Here is a 23,844-nt window from a genome sequence, read left to right on the forward strand (position 1 = left end):
CAAGGCCAGCTGCAGCAACTTAGCAAGCCTCTCAGCAACTTAGTGAGATTCTATCTCAAAATCAAAACTAAATCAGGGTTGGAGGTATGTAGAACACCCCTAGGTTCAATACCCAGAACTGAAAGGAACTAATAATAAATAAATAAATAAATAAATGCCAAGTCAATCAAAAATTTCAGCTAGAGATCATCTGCAAAAATGTCTTTTCTATCTCCTGATTTTTATAGAAGAGGACCTCAGGTTTCTGCGAGCCTTACTATGTTGCCGAGTCCTGTCTCACCCTCTCAAGTACAGGGATTACAAGCCTGAGACACCACGCCTGGCTTGATGCTATCCTTTGAAGTTAATTCTATTCTGATACTTACCTTCAACCTTATTTCTGTTACAAGGGTGTGGTAGTGATGTGAATAGTGTCCTCCCAAATTTATATGTTAAATTTATAATTCTCAGTATCTCAGAATGGGAACTTATTTGGATATAGGGTCATTTCAGATGAATTATTTAAGATCTTATTGAAACTTACACGGTGTGTCTCTCATTTAATAGTACTAATGTAAGAAATGGAAATTTAGACACCAGTGTGCATACATGAAAAATGGCAAGAAACTACCAGAACCTAGGTGAGAGATCTGAAACAGAACCTTGCTTTTCTTTAAGTGTCTTCAGAGGGAGCAATGGCCCTGCTGACAGCTTGGTCTTGGACTTCTATCCTTCAGAATTATGAGACCACAAATTTATGTTAAGTCACTCAAATAGCAGTAGTTTTTGCAATAACCCTAGCAAACTAAAACAGATGCCTAATGCAAAAGTTAGATTTACTTTTCAATTTTATTTTATTTTTATTTTATTTTATTTTTGTGGTGCTGGGGGTAGAACCCAGAGGCTTTCTACCTCCAGGCAATACTCCCAGCCCTATTTTTTATATTTTATTTGGACACAGGTTCTCACTAAGTAGCTGAGGCTGGCTTTGAACCTGCGCCATCCTCCTGTTTCAGCCTCCCAAGCGTGGGGATTACAAGCGTGTGCCACCATGCCCGGCTTTACTTTTCAATTTTAGTAGTTACATCAGATTAAAACTCAAGGTTTTTTTTTTTTTTTTTTTTTTTTTTGGTGATGGTACTGGGGTTCCTGGAAACCTTTTTACCTCTGGGCTACACTCCCAGACCCATTTTTATACTTTTCAATTTGGAAACAGGGTCTCTTAAGTCAGCGCGGCTGGCTTCGAACCTGCGCGATCCTCCTGTCTCCACCTCCCAAGTGTGGGGATTACAAGCGTGTGCCACCACGCCCGGCTGTCATAGAGCTTTTAAAAAATTATCAGCCGGGCATTGTGACACATTCCTGTGATATCGATACTTAGGAAGCTGAGACAGGAGAATCACTGAGACAGGAGAATCACAGTCTTAGCAAGTAATGAGACTTTCATCAACCTAGTGAGACACTGTTTCAAAATAGAAATAGGGCTGGGGGTGTAAATTCAACCTAGTGAGACCCTGTTTCAAAATAGAAAGAGGGTTGGGGGTGTAAATTAGAGATATAATGCCTCTGGGTTCAATCCCCAGTACCACACACACAAAAAGTTATCAGAATAGTATTAAAATACGTCAGTGTAGCCGGGTGTGGTGGAGCACGCTTGTAATCCCTGTGCTTGGGAGGCGGAGACAGGAGGATCGCGCAGGTTTGAAGCCAGCCTCGCTGGCTTAAGAGACCCTGTTTCCAAATAAAATATAAAAAATAGGTCTGGGAGTGTACCCTGGAGGTAGAAGGGTTCCATCCCCAGTACCACCAAAAAAAAAAAAAAAAAAAAAAAAGTCAGTGTATATGACCTTTAGTGAATTTCAGTACCTTCTCTCTTCCCTCATACAAAATGAGGGGATGACTCTAAACTCAGCCCTCCACGGGTAGTTTGTCTAGGAAACCAATCATGGTCACCTTTTCATTCTCTGTGATGGTTTAGGAATGTACAAAATACAATTATGGCAGATAAGACAGACCTAAGTAGAATTTTAACAAGGGATTTTTTTGAGAAAAGTTTTCTTGTTCTCAGGAAAGAGACAGGAAAGAGAAACTTCCTTCTTTCTCCCCTATTGCAGTCACTGTTGTGACCACATGGCAGTTGTTTTTGTTTTTTGTTTTTAAAATGGCTCACACAGAGTGTTAAGGACAGAGAGAAGGAGGAGTTGGGTTCCTCATGAGGTTGGAGAGCTGTAACTGAGGGGTGTCTTCTCTCCGGGATTGTTACACAGAATGATAAATTTCCTTATTGTATAAATTAGTTTGGCTCAGAGACTTGGTTTTTGTAGTCTAAACTTCTAAACTAGTTTATAACTCTCCATTCCTAGCCACACACTTTTTCTTTATTTGGCTGGATATTTTTGCATTAGCAAAAAATTATCCGGAATTATCTTGAACTGTACAAGAACTTTGCCAGATATTATTGTTTTCTTTTGTGTTCTAAACATTCCTTATTGTGATATAACGTCAAACATCACTAATTCAGAGTGTATGTGCCACAAATGAGTTACAGGGGTAATGAGATACGGACTTTTCAGTCCTTGGAGTAGCTGGAAAACTTACCATGGTCATTCTCATGTTGGCATCTAACAGCTTCTTTCATTTATCTAAAAGTGCTGAACAAATAACACTTTAAAATGTGTGCAACGAATTCATGTCCTGCTTACTGCTTACTTCAGAATCATTAGAAAGACTACTTAACAGTACTAAATCCAAATTTAATATGGATGCTCAATAAAATAGTTAATGAGCTAACCTTTTAGTAGCCAGAAGTTAGCTGTGTTTCTCCCTAACTCATCTCTTTTATGGACTATTGTCATTGGCCCTCATTCCCTGTGGGTCTAGGGAGGCAACAGCAAAGTCCAGAGCACTGGTTTAGACTGTGAGCCACCTGTCCTTTCAAGACAGCAGCTCCCGCGTCTTAGAATATGAGATTTAGATTAGCCGACTATGGCAGACCAAGTGCATGATTTTTATTATTAGTCTTGGAGACTGATAATAACTTAAGGGCATTTTACTTCTAACATACATCCCCAACCATACATGCTTTTAAAATTTGGAACAGGGCCTTACTAAATTGCTGATGCTAGCCTCAAACCTGTAATCTTCCTGTCTCAGCCTTCCAAGTACTGGGATTACAAGTGTGTGACACTACACCCAGATCCAACTATTATTATTTTGATTTTTAAAATTACTAGATTTATTATTTATCCAGATTATTAGTTTCTTAAAAGATATTTTTGAAAATTTTGCAGTTTTAAATATAATTTTTTATTAATTTAAATGGAAATATAAACCGGGTGTGGTGATGCACAGTTGTAATCCCAGCATTTGGGAGGCTGAGACCAAAGGATCGTGATTCACAGACAGCCTCAGCTACTTAGTGAGGCTCTCCGCATCTTAGTGAGACCCTGTTTCAAAATAAAGAATAAAAAACAGGCCAGGGGATGTACCTCAGAGGTCCAATGTCCCTGGGTTCCATCCCCAGACCCATAAAGAAAAAGGAAATATAATAATTTTTATTTCAGTTGAGAATTTAAAATGTCAGGGTTTGAAAATTAAATATTAATTGTATATATATGGGTATAGTGTGATGATTTGATGCAAAGTGCATAATGAATAACGATAAATCAAGGTAGTTGGCATTTTTGTCCATAAATTTTTTGATTATCACATAATTACATATATTTGAGGTATAGTATGACATTGCAGCATGCATATCTACTCTGTACTGATAAGACTGGGATTGTTTCCTTACCTTACCTTGTGTTAAAGCCTTTGAGTTCTTCCCTCCTTCTAGTTACTCCTAAAACATAACTTATTGTGAACCATAGTCATCCCACTGCCTGTAGAACACTAGAACTTATTTATTCTACCTAATGACTCTTGATACTCATCATCCCACCTGTCTCTAAATCCCCTAGTAACCACCACTATACATTCAGATTAGCCTTTTAAAGCAGCCATATTTGACAGAGAACATGCAGTATTTGTTTTTCTGTGTCTGACTTATTTCACTTAACACGATCATTTATAACAATATTTAAACTTATATTATTTTAATGTAATGTCTTCTAATTCTATCCATTTTGATGGAAATAATAGGATATCATTATTTTCATGGCTGAAAAAATGTTCTATTGTGGTTATAGACCATCTTTAGTCATTCATCTGTTGATGGGTATTTAGGTTGATCTTAGCTGATATGAATAGTGCAACAATAAATATGTGTGTGCAGGTATCTCTTTGAGAAATATGTATCTATAATATATATATAATTTCCTTTAAATATATACCCAGGAAAAGGACAGCTGGATCTTAGATCCATGCATTTTAGTGTTTTGAGGAACCTTCATGTTGTTCTCCACAAAGGCTGTATTAATTTGTATTCTCATTGTTGGATTGTTGGTGTGTGTGTGTGTGTGTGTGTGTGTGTGTGTGTACGCGCGCGCGCGCTTTACTGGGCACTGAACCCAGGGGAATTGTACTTCTGAACCATACCGCCAGGGGAATTGTACTTGTGAACCATACCACCAGCCCTTTTTAATTCTGAAACAGTCTCACTAAGTTATGGTATGCTGGCTTTGAACCTGTCTCAGCCTCCAAATTACTGTGATTACAGGTCTGGAACACTGTGCCTGGCTCCATTGCTGGTTCTTTATAAACAAATATTCAGTGTTGCTCATATTTTTCATTTCATGCTCTTTGTTATATATTATCATTCAAATGTGAAATGTTATACAATCATTCTGAAAATGGTACATGAGCATAGTAGATACTCTCATACTCTTTCTTCTGATAATGAATAGGAACTTTATTTTTAAAGTGTTACACCAAACTAAAGAGGAAGTTTTGTGTGGGAGAATATGAAGGCGTGAAAGAAACATAATGGGTTTAAGTAGTGAACCTGTGTAATCCTTTTCCCTCACAAAGTTATTATGAAGTTAAACTTATAAAATAGTATTCGACAAAGGAAAACAAAACAAACTTCACTGTTGTTCTTTCCAAGGTGGATAGGATTCTGAAATATACTGGTTTTGTTTACTCTTGACACAAGACCTTAAGTCCTTAAATGGTCCTAGATGAAGAAAGGGAGGGGTGTGAAAGAGGTTAGTAAAGAAACTGTTCTCCTTTTTGTCAGATCTCAGAAATATATCTTGATAGACCTATTTTTTTCTAATGAAACACATTTACAACTCTGCAGAATCGAAATATTTAAAACAAAACGCAAGACAACGTGTTTCACACTTGAAAGCATGATAGACTGTAGCTTAGGGGTGAGATGAGGTGATTTAATGAGCTATGGAGTTTTAAATATCTCTAAGTGCTTGGGTTGTAAAAATAGCTCCAAAAGAACATGACATGACCTAAAATATAGGGAAGTTTTATCTAAGCAATGCAATCTGAGGGGTCATTTTTAACAAAGTCCAGCTTTGCTTATATGATGAAATATGTAAACATTAATACACTAGCCTCTGTGGTTCACTTTCTATTTTTGATTCTGATATACTCTTACAGGGGCCAGTCTAAGGGCTCTGATTATCTGCCCCACATTGAATACAAACACAATTAGAGATGTCACTACAGAAACCACCATCTATTGGAGGTTTTTTTTATTTTTATAACATCACCAATGAATTGGGAATCTAGGTACCATTTTACCCACTTATTCAAAAACCATTCATTGCATATTTATCCAGGCATCAGGACACAGCTCTAGAAAAGCTGCATTATTGGGGGGAAATTGATACAAATTAAAAGACTAAAATTTTTTTCTTAGACAGTGATAGTGCTGTGAAGAAAATAAAATGGGCCTAGTCTTTATGGAGTAGACTATTTTAGATATGTGCTCGGAATTCTTTGAGGGAGGAATCAGCAGGTACAACAATCAGAAGGATATGTGATAGGAGTATGTGAAAGGAATAGTTAAGGACACTGGATGGAATTTGGGATATTCTAGGAACAGCATGAAAGCATCTGTAGCCAGCCTATGGTAAACACATATTAATGAGGTTCCAGAATCAGGTAGGGAGTTTCACATTACTCTAATTATAATTAGCGCTCAGTGAAAAGTTTTAAAGCTGGAGTGGAAAGTAGAGAATGTAATACAGTTGACATTTAAGAATACAATACTGAGCCTAGGTGTGGTAGTGCACACCTCTAACCCTAGTACTTGGGAGGCTGAGGCAGGAGGGTTGCAGGTTCACGGCCAGCCTCAGAAATTTAGGGAGACCCTGTCTAAGCGCGCGCGCGCGCACACACACACACACACACACACACACACACACACACACACACACAACAGAGCTAGTGTAGCTCAGAGGTAAAAAGCTCCTGGGTTCAATCCCTAGCACCAAAGTCTCCTCCCCAAACAAAACAATACTGCACTTCGATTTTACTTCTTTGAATGTCTAGTTCCAGTGTGTTGGTCAACAATGTCCTGCTGTCTCTGTTTGCCCAGGCTGTTTGTGCTCACAGAGGCTTGTTTGCTCCCGACACCCTGCTGTTGACAGCTCCGGAGGGGCGAGTGACAGCCGGCGGGCGCGGGGGCGAGCGCGGAGGGGAGGGGGCGGCGCGGGCGGGCGGGGGCCTCGCCGGGCGCGAGGCGGCGCCGCGCTCTCCCAGACGCGGATGAGGAGTCGGGTCGGGACGAGCTTCCCCGGGGCGCGGCGGCCCCCAGGCGGCTCGGTCTCGGAGGCTGGCAGGGACGGCGCCAACGCGCCTCCGGAAGCCCCGGGGACTCGGCGCTGGAGGCCGGGCCGCCGGGCAGCCCCGGGGCATTCTCCGGCCTAGGAGCGGCCGGCGGCAGCTGAGATCCGGCCGTCTACGGCGCCCGATCCGGGGCCGGGTTTTGCGATCCGCCGGCCTCGGGAGGCCGCGCCCGGAGCCGCGGGGAGAGGGGAGGCCCCGGTGCCCGCCCGCCACCGCCGGGCGCCATCCTGCGGGAGAGCCTCGGCGCCGCGCCCCGGCGTCCCGGAGCCGCCGGAGCCAGCCGCCGCCGGGAGGCCGAGGCGTCGCGGCCCGGACAGCGACCTTCAGCCGCGGCCTCCGCTGCTGCGGCCGCCGAGCGCGCCCCAGGCCCTCTCAAGCGCGGCGGGGCCCTGGCCACCTTCGCGTGTCTTCCGCGCCCGTGACTGTCCGGCTTGGGATGTCCGCCCCGGCGGGCAGGGGCTGTGCTTCTCGGGCGCGGAGCCCGGATCCCGGCGCCGGGGACCCGCTGGCGCGCAGGGGGCGGCGGCTCGGGCCCGAGGAGTGAGCGGCGGCCGCCCGGGCCGGGGGCGGGGCCGACGTGGCCACGCCCTCAACAAGGCCCCGCCCCGAGCCCCGCCGAGGCTCCGCCCCCCGCGCTCTTCCGCAGTCGTCCCGAAAACCCGGAACGGCGGAGCGGCGCCGCCCTCCGGACCTCCCGGGCCGCGGGCGAGGCCGCGCTGGGCATGCTCAGTCGGCCGGGCCGCTTCAGCTCTCGGAGTAGGAAGCCGGGGCGCCGCGGCAGCCGGGAGCGGCGGCGGGAAGATGGAGCCCTTCACCAACGGTGAGTGGGCAGCGGGCGCGCGCGCCGGGCTCTGGGGGTGACACGCGCGGCCGCGCGGGGGGCCGGGGCGGCGGAGGCGGGGGGCCCGCGTGAAGGTCAGCGCCGCCCGACCCCGGCCCGCCGCGCCGCCAGGTGAGCGGACGCCAAGTTTGCGCCGCGCGCGCACGGGAGGGAGCCGCGGGAAAGTTGGCGTCGGGCTCGGCCGCGCTCCCCGCCCGGGTGAGCGCGGCCCCAGACCCGGCGGGACGGCGGCCGGTCGCGGCGCCTGTCCTTCAGCGAGTGGCCCGCACGACTTTAATGGGCGGGCTGGGGTGCGGGGCCTGGCTCTGATTTAGGGGAAGGAGGGGAAACTTACCGCAAAGACTCCTCGGCCCCGCCGCCGCCGCCCGCACGCCGCAGGGCGGTGCGGCTCCGCTCGCCGGCGCCCGATCGAAGACTTAGGGAATATCCTGGGTCCGTCACGGTGATACCACAGTGTGACCAGAGGCGAGAGGCCAGGCCAGCACCCTGAAAACAGCCTTTTACCAAATGGAGCCACTAAATGCCACACTCGTTTGAAAGATGGCTTTTGTTTGGGCCACAAGTGTCGAATAAACGACCCAGGGGTGAGATGTCTTATCATTTTGCAGCCCTTGAGCATAAGGATGCCCTTTTAAGACAGAAAGTAGGAAGGCTGCAAATAAGGGGCGCTTCATATTAAATCAAGGGTTCGCTCTCTAGTTGACATGTGTTTACTTGCGGGTGGTTGGCTACTTCAGGTAGAGTATCATATTAATAGGAGACAAAGTGTGTTGCTGGTTGGGTGGACTAATTACCACCCAGAAGATAGAGACAGCGCCCACTCTATCCTAAATCCCAGCCAGACTTTGTTGTATGCTTTCCTTCATTCCTGGGACTGTGAACTACTCATTATAGTCTCCTCGCCTCTAATTCACAATTCTTTATTTTACTGCCATCTTTCTGTCTGTACTGTTTAATTAGGCTTAATGAAGGCAACTTTAATTCTGAAATTTTTATTCAGGTGCTGTTTGTAATCATTAAGGCTCTAAGAATAGTCTGATAAAGTTACTTAGAGAATTAAGGAAGATTTGAGCTGAAAAGAACCGTACATACCAAACAATACTTCAGTGTAAAAATACTTACTACAGGTCCGTTAAGTCCTTGCAAATCAATATTTTAAGATTTACTTTTTATATGAGACAGAACACTTGAAGCTCCTATCTTTGTAGGATTTTAAATTTGAAATTTCACCTAATTAAAAAAAAAGTCACAGGCTGAGTCACCCATTTTTGGTCAGGATTACTGTGCTAGTTGATTTGCTGAACCTTCACCTACAGAATTAGAGTACGTTCTCAAGTCTCAAAATTAGAGTCTTTTCTCTCATTATAAAATAATAGAATATTCTACTCTAGAAGTAAATATTTGAAAATTATTACATTATCACAATGGAAAAATCCAAGAGAGAGAAAAAAAAGAAAGAAGAAAAGAATCAACACTTCAAATTCCATGTAGGGAACTGGATTGCTATTCCTTTCCTATCTATTCCCCATTTTCAAAGTCAGTGCTGGAGATAAATTGGCAGTGCGTTCGTTTATGTAGTAATCACTCCTTGGGTCTGATCTGGTGGCTTTTAATAAGGAAAATAGAAACTACAGCATGTAAAATCAACAAGAAACTAGATACTGGCAATTTGAGGTGCTTTTCAGGTTTAAGATGTACTAGCTGTTTAAAACTTTTGAAGGTTTGCTGTAGAATTTTCTAGCATCTTCAAACATAACATGGTATAGTGGAAAGTATGTTTATCTTTGTACTTAGGCCTTTTGAGCATAAAAATACATATCTCCCATAGGTCTGTGGTTTTTTGCAGAGCACTTTATTATTTTAGAATTTATGATTGCAGAATTTATCAAGCTTGATACTGGCTTTTATTGCGCATTCAATTTCTCTCTTTCTCTCCCACATGTACTGGGAATTAAACTCAGGGGCATTCTGCCTATGACCTACACACTCAGCCCTATTTTATTTTTTTATTTTTGAAACAGACTCCGTGTGTGTGTGTGTGTGTGTGTGTGTGTGTGTGTGTGTGTGTGTGTGTTTTGGGGGCTCACTAAGTTGCTGAGACTGGCCTTGTACCTGTGATCTTCCTGTCTCTGCCTCCCAAATTCTGGGATTACAAGCATGCACCACCACACCCAGCTTATCCTCTCTTAATAAGTCTTTCCCACTTTCTCCTGTGTCCCTGTGTATATAGAGAGATGTGAGAGCTTAACAACAATAGCTTTGATAACTCAGGACCACATATCTTTCAGTTAAAATCTTATCTATGATTTCACCCTCTGACCTATAAATTTCTAAGGGAAGTGAATTTAATTTCTGTTGTGTCATTGTGGCTTTCAGTACTCATCAATTCCAGTTGGGCTTTCTGTAGTTGCCCCATTTTTGATCAAAATTTGTTGCTGGCACGACCCATTTTCATGGGCTCTGCTCTCTTTATTTTGTTAACCTGTTAACCCATCCAGGTAACATATTGCTGCAACCTATTTAAAATATATGTCTCCAGAAAAGGCTTATAAGGATGGACATTAGTGCCAGGAATTCCTGTTCAGCTCAGGAGATATTTTTGGCCTTGCCCTTGGGAGGGACTGCTGACTATTAGGCTGAAGACTGGACATCTGGCTTGGCTTTGGATCTCTGGTCACTTTTTTTTTTTTTTTTAATGGGGAGAGAGATGTGTTGGATTAGTACTCAGAATTGGTTTCACAATAACTATTGTGCTCTGTTAGACAAATGTAGGTAAAAGTTTTAGAAAGTAATGGTTTATATATTTAGAACAATAACAACAAAAATTGATGGCAGCTACCCAGGTTATTTTGATAGAGGCACTACTAGATTAAGGCAAGTGACTGATATTCTATCTAGTTTTGTTTATCCTCATTTACATGGAGGGTTGGGATATTTTAGAATAACTTAAATTCAAGAAAGGCCAGAGCCAGGCCTCAGCTTCAGAATTTGATTGAGAAGGTCTGTGGTTGGGCCTAGAAATTTGTGACTTCATTTTGAGGATACTAGAAATGTTCACTAGAAGGGCTTTTAAAAAGGTTGTTGAATGAACTTCCTGCTATATACAGTAGGTATTTTGTCTCTACTTTCTAGTTTGTCATGTGATATGTAGTAAATCTAGAGGGAAAACATTGGTATTTCTAAGCCCAGAACTGAAAGCATAGTTTGTTAGGTTTTTTTTTTTTTTTTTTTTTTAATGTATTACTGCAGCCTGGTACACATAATCAAACAAGGAGAACTTTTCTGTTTTAGAAATTTGTTTTTCTTTTCAGATTGGTATCCAGTTGAAAGTATTTTTCAGTTTCCAAAATGAGAAATTTTTGCAACACAATAGATATCTGTGAGTTGTAAGGCAATATAAAATTGTGATTTCATCTTTTTTCTTATGAAGCCATTCTTTAGGTAAGCATGTCTTCCAAAACAACTTTTTAGCGTTATCTCTCAAAAATGTAACCTTAACCACGTTTTGTTTGCATGTGTGAGCCAGCCCGTCTGCCTGCGCAGGCGCGCGCGCGCTCGCTCGCTCTCTCTCTCTCTCTCTCTATATATATATATATATATGTGTGTGTGTGTGTGTGTGTGTGTGTATGTGTATATATATACACACATGTATGTGTTTATATGTACATATATACATATTCATACATAGATACACATATATGATATTGCATTGAGAGGAAACCCATATGAAATAGAAGTTTATAGTTTCTCTGTATATATATATATTTATATGGGGAATATAAATTAAATTCTATTTTTATTCTTTTGTCTTAAGTTTATCTGAGTTGGGGGAGACAGGAGTATATAGAAATTGAGAGTTTTCATCATTAGCAGTCTCAGACTGAGTTATATCTAGAAACCAACCCAGTTTTTAACTAGAAAATAGTGGTAGAAACTAGAAAAATTCTTTGCTATCACTTATATTTTCAAGAATGGCTTTAAACAGGATAAAAAATTAAACAGCATATTTTAGAAATGGTTTTAGCCAGTGATTATCATTTTTCTGTAGGTGATCTTTGAGAACTCAGTCCAAAAAATATAGATACAGAAAAAGTGTTTATAAAGAAATTATTTTTAACAGAAAATATGCAGGGAGTGAGTTCTTGCTCAGGCAGACACTATTTTTTTTTTTTTTTTTTGAAACAGGGTCTCTTAAGCCAGTTTGGCTGGCTTGGAACTAGCGAGATCCTCCTACCTCCGCCTCCCAAGTGTGGGGATTACAAGTGTGCGCCACCACCACGCCCGGAAGACACTATCTTTTGAATGCTCACTTACAAGTAGATCTTCTGTTAGGCATAGTTACCAAGAATCTCCATAAATCTGTCATCAGATAATGATAACCTATATTAGAGAAATGAGTTGGAAAAGTCTAGTTTACGTGCTAGTGTAAAATGTAGAAATACAGAAACAGTGCAACATTGTCTAGGACAATATACTAATGTGTGTTTGTGTGTGGCGGGTATTGGAGGTGGAACCCAGGGGCTAGTCTACCTCCAGGCTATCCTCTCAGACCTAGTTTTATACTTTATTTGGAAACAGGGTCTCACTAAGTAGCTGAGGCTGGCTTCGAACCTGTGCGATCCTCCTGTCTCAGCCTCCCAAGTGCTGGGATTACAAGTGTGCACCACCATGCCTGGCTAATATCCTAATTTTGAAAGAAATATTCTGTATAACCAGATCATAGAACATCTACCACCAAGTTCACATTTTTGCTGATTCTGTGTAATTTTCCTATTAGGGAAGAATGTGACCTTTTCTGTGAAAACATTAGGAAATTGTGATATGGAAGAATTTAGCCACTGTCAGCTCAGAATTTATGATGGAGCTAGATGAGGCCCGTGGCACAGTGTAGCCATATTCTGTCAGTTATTCAAGTCTTGAGAACTGTGGGAGATTGGAGTTGATTTAATAGTACTCAGCCTTTCAGTAATACCACTGGAGCAAATAGAAAAACATTTTTTTAAACTTGAATTTCAGATACGTACCTTTTCCAAGTGTTCACAGGAAACCAGGATTGTCAGTGGACTTTCAGAGCCCTTTATGGTGGTCTAGCTCCTCCTCCTTGTGGTGGCCTTTGTGGGGCAAGGTAGGCATTGCCCTGGTGCTTCTGGGCAATAACATTAACAGTTCCTGAGTTCATGGAAAGGTACATAGAAGTACTTTATAATTGGATCTGATGCCCTAATCCATTTGTGATTGTCCTAGGAGCATCTATGATACTTTGAATCCTGCAAAGATCTTTAGGGAAAATTGGGTTTTAAGAGGAGTCTCAGTGATGAAGAGGAAAAGAATGTGGAGATTTGAAGGTAAAGGAGGAAGCTACTGGGAAGATTTTCAAAATGGTTCTTCCTGCCTTGAGTCTTACAAGTCTTTGGCTCAGAAATGAGCCTTGGTTGGGGAGCAAGGACATTGTATGAAGTTGAAAGAGAGAGGGAAATGGGAGTTAGATGGGTCTGGCTGTACAAAAAGACATGAGGAGTGCAGAGGTGAATGAGTTAAGACTGGTATTTATATGCCCTGGAAGGAAGAGATATGCTAGGAATTTAATCACACTGATTTCTCTCTGTCATAGTTAGAAAATTCATAGTTGCTTTTAAGTTAGGACTTTTCACTTTCCTAAATGTTTTAGATTTTATTCCAAGGGGGGAAAATAATACAAAGATGCCTATAGATCATCCACCTTTTCTTGCCCTGGGAACAGTCACTTAATGTTCTTATTGCCTGGTTTTGTTTCGCTTTTCTACTGGTGTTTGTGGTTGAACAATGAAACAATTTTTAAAATCTAATCTTAACATCTAAACTAAGAGGAAACCAGGTCATTTGCCAAATAAAATTCAAAATTCAAGCTTCTAAGGGAGTTTCAAAAAAAAAAAAAAAAAAAAAAACCAGTGGAAAATGGAGTTTAACTGTAGGAGACCCTTTGAAGTTATTTTCCTTCTTGTATGTATTGCTTCATGAAAGTCTTTGGCATTTCACTTATTTCAAGAATGTAATCACTGAAACAAAACTTGAGTCGATTATGATTATCTGGATTTCTCTACACTGGACAGGTGGGGTTAGAGAGAAGGAGGGGACAGTCTTCTCCAGCTCAGGGCTACTGGGGAAGACCAAGCCATGCTGTGGGGTTAAGGGAGTTAAAGAAGGATCCCTGATGTTTCTTCCACTGAGGAACCAGGAGGATGGGGAGTGTGGTGAGAAACAGGTACCTCTGTAGGTTGGGTGTGCTGCCTTCCTCTTGCAGCAAATGATGGCCAAGGCTCAGGGTAGTAGTTTCCAGACAACTGCTTCAAGTGTCATTTGGTGTCATACAGGAGATTTCTGATGGAGGAGGAGACTTTGGGCCATAGTATTTCTCACAGTTGAAATTATTGCTTTGTAAGATTTAAGTTGCTGCAGCTAGCAACTTAAACCTGTGATCCTCCTGTCTCGACCTCCCAAGTACCTAGCTGTATTAAATTTGTAAGATTTAAAAATAATTGTCAGAATATTCATCACTGAAATAGCATGACATCATTTCAAAGTTGTCTTTAAAGGAAAAATTTAGAGATGAATGGGAGTGGTTGGGAGGAGCAAAGTTCATATAAGATTCTTTTTTTTTGTGGTACTGGAGGTGGAAACCCAGGGGCTTTTCTACCTCTGGGCTATACTCCCAGATCTACTTTTATATTTTATTTGGAAACAGGGTCTCACTAAGTTACTGAGAGCCTCACTAAGTAGCCAAGGCTGGCTTCAAACCTGTGCAATCCTCCTGTCTCAGCCTCCCAAGTGCGGGGATTACAAGCGTGTGCCACTGTGCCCGGCTATATAAGATCTTTTTTTAAGTTGGTACGGTAGTGTATGAAGACATACATAGTGTGATACCTGCTGGGTTTCAACTGCCAAAAGAGCCTCCCTCCATGGTTAAGTAAGGGAGTCTGCAGTGATCCTTGATGACTGGTGGGAGCCACTAGTGTTCCCAGGATTGGGTGCAGGGGTTTGAGTGAAGACACCCTTATACTAGTAGTTTCTCTGCTGTTTGAACTGGATGCTAGGTGCATCTTCCCTACCATTGGAGCCACTTAGATAGGCTTTTCAGTTATCTGGATTGGGTGGCAAATTAAGAACACAGCTCAGCCGGGCATGGTGGCGCATGCTTGTAATCCCAGCATTTGGGAGGCTGAAACCGGAGGATCCTGGTTCGTGGACAGCCTCAGCTACTTAGTGAGGCCCTCCATAACTTAGTGAGACCTTGTTTCAAAATAATGAATAACAATAGGGCAGGGGATGTAACTTGGAGGTCAAATGCCCCTGGGTTCCATCCCCGGACCCGCAAAAAAAAAAAAAAATAAATAAAAGAACACAGCTCAGGCTGAGCATAGATTACTATGAGCATAGGTGCTACTCAGTGGAAATAAGAAATACATTCCTTTTAAAGCAACAACTGACCAGCAAATTTATTCACAACTGAGATATTTTCTAACACAAGCTTTCTGTATGTATCAAAGAAATTTTCTTTGCAGGTCCCATTCAGTGATAGTAATTTTCTTTTAATGAACTCACAAATATTCACTATGCCTAGTGCCATTTTCCATTTCAAATAAGGAGTTCCAGCTGATAGAATTAAAATAAGTTTTTTTTACCTTTAGATCATACAAAAGTCTTTGCATATGCAGATATGCAGAATTGCTTGAGAAATTGATGAGCATAAATATTTTGGTATCATTGACATTTCAGTTGCTTCTTAGAACTAAATCTTTAGAGGTAGCTTCAGAATTATTAAGGACTGTTGGACCGATGTTCTAAGATTTGAAAATTACAAGATAAAGATTGTTAATTTGATTGGGGGACAAATTCGATATAAACAATATAAATAATTTTGCCCAGGAAAAGGAAAAGAAAATTGAAAATGGGAGCTAAAGTAATTTGATTTTTCTTTAAGAATATATTGGCTATTTCTTAAATGAATAAAGTGGCATATCTTTATGCGAATTTTGATTATAGTCATGATGACAAAGATAAAGGTAGAGCAGTGAGATGCTCTCAGCGTTCACCTCTGTCTTTGACTACTGTGCCTCTTAGTCCAAGGTGTACTGAGTTGTACAAGTAGGAATGCCACCTGGTCCTGTCCCTTGAGGAGCTTACATTCTGGTAGAACTAATTTTAAAAGATGAGAATGGACAAGTGAGTAACTCTCTTTGGAAACTGCCAGATTGAGAATTATAGGTCCCATCCCACACTTCCTTCCGATACATTTAGTTCTGTATTTTTTTATTTTGGAGATCACCCATGAATTTGCCTTATTTTTTAAGATTGTTGTATAGCATAAGATAATGGTGAAAAGGGGTTCAGGCTGCTGCATTCATATCCTGGCTTTTCACTCCCAGACTCTGATTTTTACCTAAGGACATTACTGGATGTTTTCATATCCTTAGTTAAAAAAACAAAAAGATACATAAAACTCATAACATTTTATAATATTGGCAGTAGTCTAAGATACATTGTAGTATGGGTTTATTCCAGCCATAGTGAGATTTTGAAAATTTGGAAACAAATGATATTTCTTGTATCTTAATTCTTGACAGAAGTCTCCTGGCCAGTGTAGGGAGGGCTCTTTCAATTTTGTATTTATTAACAATCATGAATTTGCAACATTTTAAAGGAAGCATTGCCTAAGAGTAGAGGAACCTTTCATTCCCATATCTGGTTTAATTCTGGCATAGATAGGTTTTTCTGGTTCCTTCAGGCAAATGTAATGTGCAGCACTTCATTATTCATAGAAGTAGAACTTTTTTAATCTTAGACTATTAAATATAGTTTATCTGTTAGTGGAGTTAAAATAGACCAAAAGAGATAGTGTTCACATGAAGATATAAAAAATACATAAAATAAAGACTTCATTAATTGGGAACAAGGCTATTTTTCACAGGCATCAGGAGTGAAAACAGTTTGTAAGATGATGTGTATTTAAGTTCGTATCTGTTTTTTTTTCTCACAGGAAGCACAATAAGAAGCTAGTTTTACTAATGAATTTGCATTTCTCCTAGTGACTGCAGCATCTCATTATTTTTTGCTGAATGAATGTAAGCTGGCAGCAGGTTTTGGCTGAGAATCTTGTTATGAATTGTGGCAATTTATCTCCCTATTTCCACCCTGCCATGAATCTACGGGTCTATTTTTTTCCTCACAAAGATAATATTTTAAACTTATAAAACACAAAAGCTAATGATTTTGGCCAAATAAAGGATATAAGGAATAAGCCTTTTTACATATCTGGCGGCTAGAGGGGTAGATTGCATGGAAACAAGATAGACACATATTCCTTGCCTCAGGTCAGGGTTGTTCTTGGGAAACTTCAGGGTAAAGAGATTTTATTTTCCCACAGAAATAAGTTTGTATCCACATTTCTGCCTAGGGAATCTCAAAGTAGCTAAGTGGTATATTACAAAAGCAGAGGTACTGCTTGTTTAGGACTGTTTTTTCTAAATAGAACTACATTTTGGGTTCCCTATAAAGATTGTTCATTCATGTTCATCCAAGAACCATTAATTAAACACAGCAGATAAAAACACAATTCTCTTATTTTGGTAGTTTTCATCGAACAGTGTTCTACACATATCTAATGCTCAATAAGTGCCCTCCAAGATTAATGTTACTTTGAACAACTCCCAAACAAATAACACTTCTGTTTTGTTTGTATTCTTTTAATTTGGATGTTTTTTGTTGTTCTTTTTTTTAAAGGAACATTTAATTTTTTGCCTTTTTCTATAAACTTTAAAGCAAATAGAGTACTTCCATATTACTTCTTGAAACATTCTTACCAGTGTTTGTTCACCTTTTCTTCCCAGTGAAATGTATTTATTGAGCACTTCCTATATTCAGACCATATGCTTTCCACAGAGAAGACAGTGGTAATAAGACAGGTTTTCAGTGTTTGAGGGAAAAGATAATGCAGGGGGAGGGAGCCTGTTATTTTGAAGATTTTAAAAATCAAAATAAAAGAACAGCCCAGTGTTTTCCTTTTTCCATCTTTATTCTTCTGTGCTTATTTCATAGCTGGAGAGCTGCTATGCATTTGAGACCTAAGTGTGCAGTTAAATCAGTTTTTCTTCCTATAGTGTTGTGAGGCCTACTGTATTCGGCACTTTCTCCTTCATTAGAGAGCCACAAAAGTAACTCCCAACCCAATTAGACTTAGCTTTTAAAAGGAATTTTCTGATAGCCTACAGAGTTGGTAAGAGGCATGAATGGTCACACACAGCCTTTCATGTGGCCTTATTAAAAAGTAAAGGAGGTGATGCTATGTCATGACTGTCCACTGTGCACGGCTACTAAAAGGCAGGGTTTTCTATTAAGGACAGCAGACTAACTAGTGTAGTGAGTTAGTTGCAGTGTGAGCTAATGTATGAAAGCATGAATTTTAGACCTGACTCTAAGCAGGAAGAAAAAGAGTATGGACGTTTCTTTCTTGATGTTAATCTAAGGATAAAAATAAAATGACATTTTGAGAAGAAAAAGCCCTACACAATACCGTAGTGGCCATATAACAAGTTATGGTGTGTGGTACTATGAGGACACTGATTCACTAGTCCCTTCTCCCTTGGGATTTTTTTTTCATACCTTTCTCTCATCCTTACTATAGTTATGGGTTAATCATATAGGAGCATAGTATAGGCAGAATATTGGTCTACTTTGGGTGCCATAATAAAGAGACATATACGGTAGACACTGGCACTAGTTGTCCAGGATCTGGTGCCAACATGGTTAGCTTTTGTGGAAAGCTGTCTGTCACTTTCCCACAGTTTCCTTCTGCTGTGTCCTCACATGGCCCTTCCTCTGCATGTGTGAAAAGAGTGAGCTTTGGTGTTTCTTCCTCTTCTTAGAAGAATTCACATCCTAGTAGATGAGGGCACTGCTCTTCTGACTTCATTTGTCCTTACCACTTCAAAGGCTTTATATGCTACACATATAGTCCATGGTGTGTGTGTGGGGGGGTCAAGCTTCAACACATGAACTTTGAGGGGATTTAATCCCTAATAAGAGCCTTCACTTTGATCAGTTTTTTTCTGTAAACCTCAGTGTAAAGGTGGTTTTATTTCTTCATAGGAGTAAGTTATAGGGATGTACATTTCCACCTGGAGATGCTCAGAGAAGGATATGTGGTTCTTTAGGACATAGGTGTCCAGATAATTCAAAACCCCTTGTCTCATTTCAGTCCTGCATGCCATAGAGTGGTCCAGATCATAATTTTTTTTGTGTGTATTTGCTTTATATGTATTTTCAAACATATTGAGACTAGAATGTGCAAATCATGCTGTCTGGAGACTCCAGGCATGGTGGCACACATTTGTAATCCCAGCATTTGGGAGGCTGAGACAGGAGGATTGCGGCTCCAAGACAGTCTCAGCTACTTAGTGAGGCCCTCTGCAATTTAGTAAGACCTTCTTTCAAAATAAAGAATAAAAAGTAGGGCTGGGGGTGTATGTAGCTTGGAGGTACAATGCCTCTGGGTTCCACTCCCAGTACTGGAGAAAAGGAAAGGAAAGGAAAGGAAAGAAAAAAGTTGTCTGGAGAGTTTAGAGTTTAGGAGTTTTTTCTTTATCTTTGGAGGCAGAATTCTGCCACTTAATCAGTTGGTCTCAAGACCCTCTTATACTTAAAAAGTACTGTGGAGCTGGGTGTGGTGGCGTATGCTTGTAATCCCTACACTTTGGAGGCTGAGACAGGAGGATCGCTCAGGTTCAAAGCCAGCCTCAGCTGGCTTAAGAGACTCTGTTTCCAAATAAAATATAAAATAAGTCTGGGAGTGTAGCCCCAAGGTAGAAGGCCCCTGGGTTCCATCCCCAGTACCACCACCACCAAAAAAAAAAAAAAAAAAAAAAGTACTGTGGAGGCCAGGCCAGCTTGATGGCACAGGCTTGTAATCTCAGTGCCTGGGAGGCTGAGAAAAAAGGATCACAGGTTTGCAGCCAGCCTCAGCTATGTAGTGAGGCCCTCCACAACTTAGTGAGACCCTGTTTCAAAATGAAGAATAAAAATAGAGCTGAGAGTATAGCTCAGAGGTAGAATGTTCCCCGGTTCCATCCATAGTACATAAATAAATAAATAAATAAATAAATAAATAAATAAAGCATTTTGGATCTTTGGAGCTTTTATATATGTAAGTTATATCTTTAGATAATTGCTGTCTTAAAAATTACTGCTGAGAATAAAAATATTAGTGAGAAGCATTGTTTTACTTTGTTACAAATTTTCATAATATCTATCTTAATAGAAGAAACTGGATTTCGGACTTGATTCTGCATTTGGTCTGTTGTGCTGTCCCATAAACTATAACCCTGGGAAAACTCTACTATATGCTCATGATTTGAGAAAGGAATGAAAATATAAAATAATATATTATTAAGAAATAGTTTTGACCTTGAAGACCCCCTGAGATTGGGTATCAGGGCTTCTCACGGGTATCCTTACCCATCTTGAGAGCGATTATTCTAAACCTTGGACCTACGTTTTCAGGAACTGGAGTGTACCAGTATTTGGAATGACCTAGGAAGATTTGAGAAAGCTCTAATTATTAAGATATTTCAAAAATTGGGTGAGGGGCAAATCTGTGAAAGACTTGGTCTTGGTTTTGGTCAAGAAGCAAACAGCTATTGAAAGTTAGATTGACTTAGCTAAAAGTAATTAGCAAGTCCATAGGAGAGGGGAGCTAGGACTTCCTCTTTTTTTTGGTTGTTGGTACTGGTGATGGAACCCAGGGGCCTTCTACCTCGGGGCTACACTCCCAGACCTATTTTATATTTTATTTGAAATCAGGGTCTCTTAAGCCAGCTGAGGCTGGCTTTGAACCTGAGGATCCTCCTGTCTCAGCCTCCCAACCGGGGATTACAAGCGTGTGCCACCCACGCCAGGCTAGGACATCCTCTTTCTAAAGACAGATCTATATAATAATCTAGCTAGGCTGGTAGGGGATTGACCTTCCTGAAAGGAGACACCTTGGCGGGGGAGGAACCTTACAGAGACATAAACTACATCAGAATTATTCTTGAATGGCATGGGGCTGTAACTATCTTCTGTATTTCTCTCTTTTTAATAAACTTCTTTAAATCTTCAGCAAGAGTCCGGGCTAATGTGTATTTATCCTTAGCTCAAGATAAGAACCCACAGTTTTTTTTTTTTTTCTGTTTTTGGGTTTTGTTGTGGTTTGAGGGAAATTGTGTCTGGGACCCTAACAGGGGTCCCCAGGGACAGTTTCTCCCAAACCATAACATAACATTCTCAAACCGTAGCTTCAAAACCGTAACATGGAGAAGAATAAGAGTCCACTGCTTGTAGAAACTGAGTAGCAAGTTTCTTGGGATAGATTAATGTTACCAAGCAGAAATGCTCTGACTAGACATATTGACAAGTACATTTTCAGATCTCGTGTTTATTTGAGAATTCCAGAGTCATTTATTTCAACTTTGGATGTTTCTTAAACTGGGTGGACATAGACTTTTTAAAAAAAACTAATTATCTCTAAAAAATCTTTTAATTCCTTAGCTGGGTATGGCAGCTCTCAATTGTAATTCCAGCATTTGGGAGGTTGAGAACCTTAGATCAGTTCAAGGACAACCAGAGCTAGGTGGGGCCCTTTGCAAGTCAGTGAGACCCTGTTTCAAAACAAGGAATAAAAATAGTGCTGGGGGTGTAGTTTGGAGCTAGAATGCCCCTGGGTTCTATCCTCAGTACCACCCCCACCCCCCAAAAACTATATATATATATATATAAAATATATATGTATTATAATTATATATATAATTATAATACATATATATATCTTAATTCCTGTTTCTGTTTATTCGTAAAGGATTTTTCATAAGCATCCCCATACCTCTAGTTCACAGGTAGAGATATATCATTTAACTTCTTAGCCCTTTAGTAGTCTTAGGTAAGTCTAAAAATTAAGATAAGTCTGTTAATGAATTAAAGACTATATGGCTAAGTTCAAAAACAAAATTTTAAAATACTTGTTTGGATATGAGGGCCCAGGAGTCTAGATGGTACAAATCCTTTTCTCCCATACCTGCTCTGCCATAGAATGATCTAGCTCTTTAAGAGAACTAGAATCAACCTTCTTTTATTCTGAATTCTTTGGGACCAAAGATGACTTGGATTGACCTTTTCTAAACTTTGCCTCTGGGACTAAACAGGTCTAATAGGACCAGCCTGTGGGACTTAAGTAAACCTGGAACAGATAATCTATAGGGAGCTTGCTATACCATAACTTTGGCTGGCGATCAGAAAGGGAGGGTTCTTTTATTAAGCCACACACTGATTTTCATCTAGGTGTTCTCTACCTGGGGGGCTAGACCCTCATGTTTTTGATTGGCATTTTGTTACTGTGATATGTTGGTAAGGTATAAACACAGAGACAGGTCTCATCACAAAATGGTTGAAGATCTTTTATCTTGTCCTTTTCTTAGAGCAAATTTAATGGAAGAGTTTAATTAACACCTCAGACTTTCTTATTAGCAAGTGGTACTAATTCTTTCCATCAACTAATACCTCTACATTTCCTGTCCCATGTCTCTCACACACAGATATGAGGCCATTTAAGATCCAGTTTATGCCATAAAATAAAATGAGACAGAGAGGGACCTTCACTCGATGCATTGGTTTCCTTTATATGGAACATAATATGTGACTCCATATATGGAAATGTGTGGTTCTTTTATTTCTGGGATTTTCATGTGTTTTAGCTGTTGGTCTGAAAGTTTTCTTTTGCCTAATTGTATTTTGGTATTTTTTCAACGAAATAATTTCAAAGAGCACACTAGGTCTATGTCTTAGTTGTGTGAACTATTTTGTGATTTACTTTATCCACCAGATGTGTTAGCAAAGTAAAAATACTTGTGTGGCATAATGCAAGCTACTTCTGATTCTGAAAGCTGTACCTGTTTCTAGTTAGTATTTGTCACTTTATGTTTGATTTTATCCTTGAGATTAAGGAATGCTCACCAGAGATTAAGGAATGCTCACCAGATAATTCAAAATACCTGGTAAGCCTTGACTACTAGATGCATCAAAGAATGAATAAAACTGTTGTTGGTGCATATTCTGTATTAGCCTGGCAATAGCAGTTTTGTCAGTGGCTTTAGGCTGTCTGTAGACATTAGTGTTATGTGATAAAAGAGAGTATTGAAGCTGTAAAATTCTCGTTTTAAATGATAGTCTAAACTGTCTTTCTTCCCCCCCCAGAATAATTCATATGGTAAAATGATCAGATGTAAACATGTTCATCCTAGAATGTGCATAGAGGTTCCCCTGACTGAACTGGGGATCTAGAAAAGTAGATGATACATTTACCCATCCATTCAAAATTCCTTGAACTACCTATTAATATTATGGAGAATTAGCCCTTCACTCTGCTGCTGTTTACAGTAAATATCATACATACTTTTATCCAGAAGACTTTGGCTCCTTTTGATGTGAGTGGACTGAAAGTAATTGTGGAACAAAGACTTGGAATGTAGCATGTGAATATATAGTAATTGTTCTAAATGAATACATCTCTTAAAGTAGCCTTTGAATAATTAAATCAGTGTGCTGAACAGTTACATATATCTGACTCTTAGTATTATATTTTCTAGACAAAGTTAAGGCAAAATGAAAAAAACTGAATCGTACTTCTCCCTCTATTCCATTCTTTAGTAACTACTGATCTGCTTTCTGTTATAAGTTTGCATCTCCTAGAATTGCATATAAATGTAATTATATAGATTTTGTATGGATGGAATCATTCCATACTCCTTTTTTTTTCCTTACTTCTACTCACAGGATAAAAATTCCATTAAAAAAATCACTGAATAGTGCTATAATGTATAAATATACCAAAATTTATCTGTTCATACCTCTTGATAGACATTTAAGTTATAAATAAGGCTGTTGTGCATACCCTAGTCAAGTCGTTGTGTGGATATTTGTTTTGTTGTTGTCTTTGTTTTCCTTTTGAGTTAAATACCTAGGGGTTTGGTAGGTCTTGTGACTTTACGTTTTAACTTTTTAAGAAACTGCTAAATTTTTAAGCTAGTAGTATGCTTCACATTTCCAATAGCAGTATATGAGAGTACTTAATAATTTGATATGGTTAATCTTTTAACATTAGCTAAACCAATGGATGTATGCTGGTATTTTAGTGTAGTTTTAACTTGCATTTCCCTCATGACTATTATCTTTTTCTGACCTTTTTTCTTTTTTGTTGTCCATTAATTTATCTTTTG

The 23,844-nt window shown here is 40.2% G+C and overlaps 1 protein-coding gene across 1 annotated transcript in view; it reads left to right on the top strand.

Moving 5' to 3' along the window:
* Nucleotides 1-7,402: 7,402 nt before the first annotated feature.
* The window catches only part of LNPEP (leucyl and cystinyl aminopeptidase), a gene marked incomplete at its 3' end in the record, with an annotated part of 91,010 nt that continues 74,568 nt past the window's right edge, over nucleotides 7,403-23,844 (top strand). Inside the window, exon 1 of the mRNA XM_080711933.1 lies at nucleotides 7,403-7,546. Within this exon, the coding sequence (XP_080568059.1) occupies nucleotides 7,528-7,546 (19 nt within the window). The 5' untranslated portion in view covers nucleotides 7,403-7,527. The remainder of the gene's footprint in view (nucleotides 7,547-23,844) is intronic.

This window comes from Muscardinus avellanarius (assembly GCF_963383645.1).
Source record: "Muscardinus avellanarius genome assembly, chromosome: 1".
NCBI lineage: Eukaryota > Metazoa > Chordata > Mammalia > Rodentia > Gliridae > Muscardinus > Muscardinus avellanarius.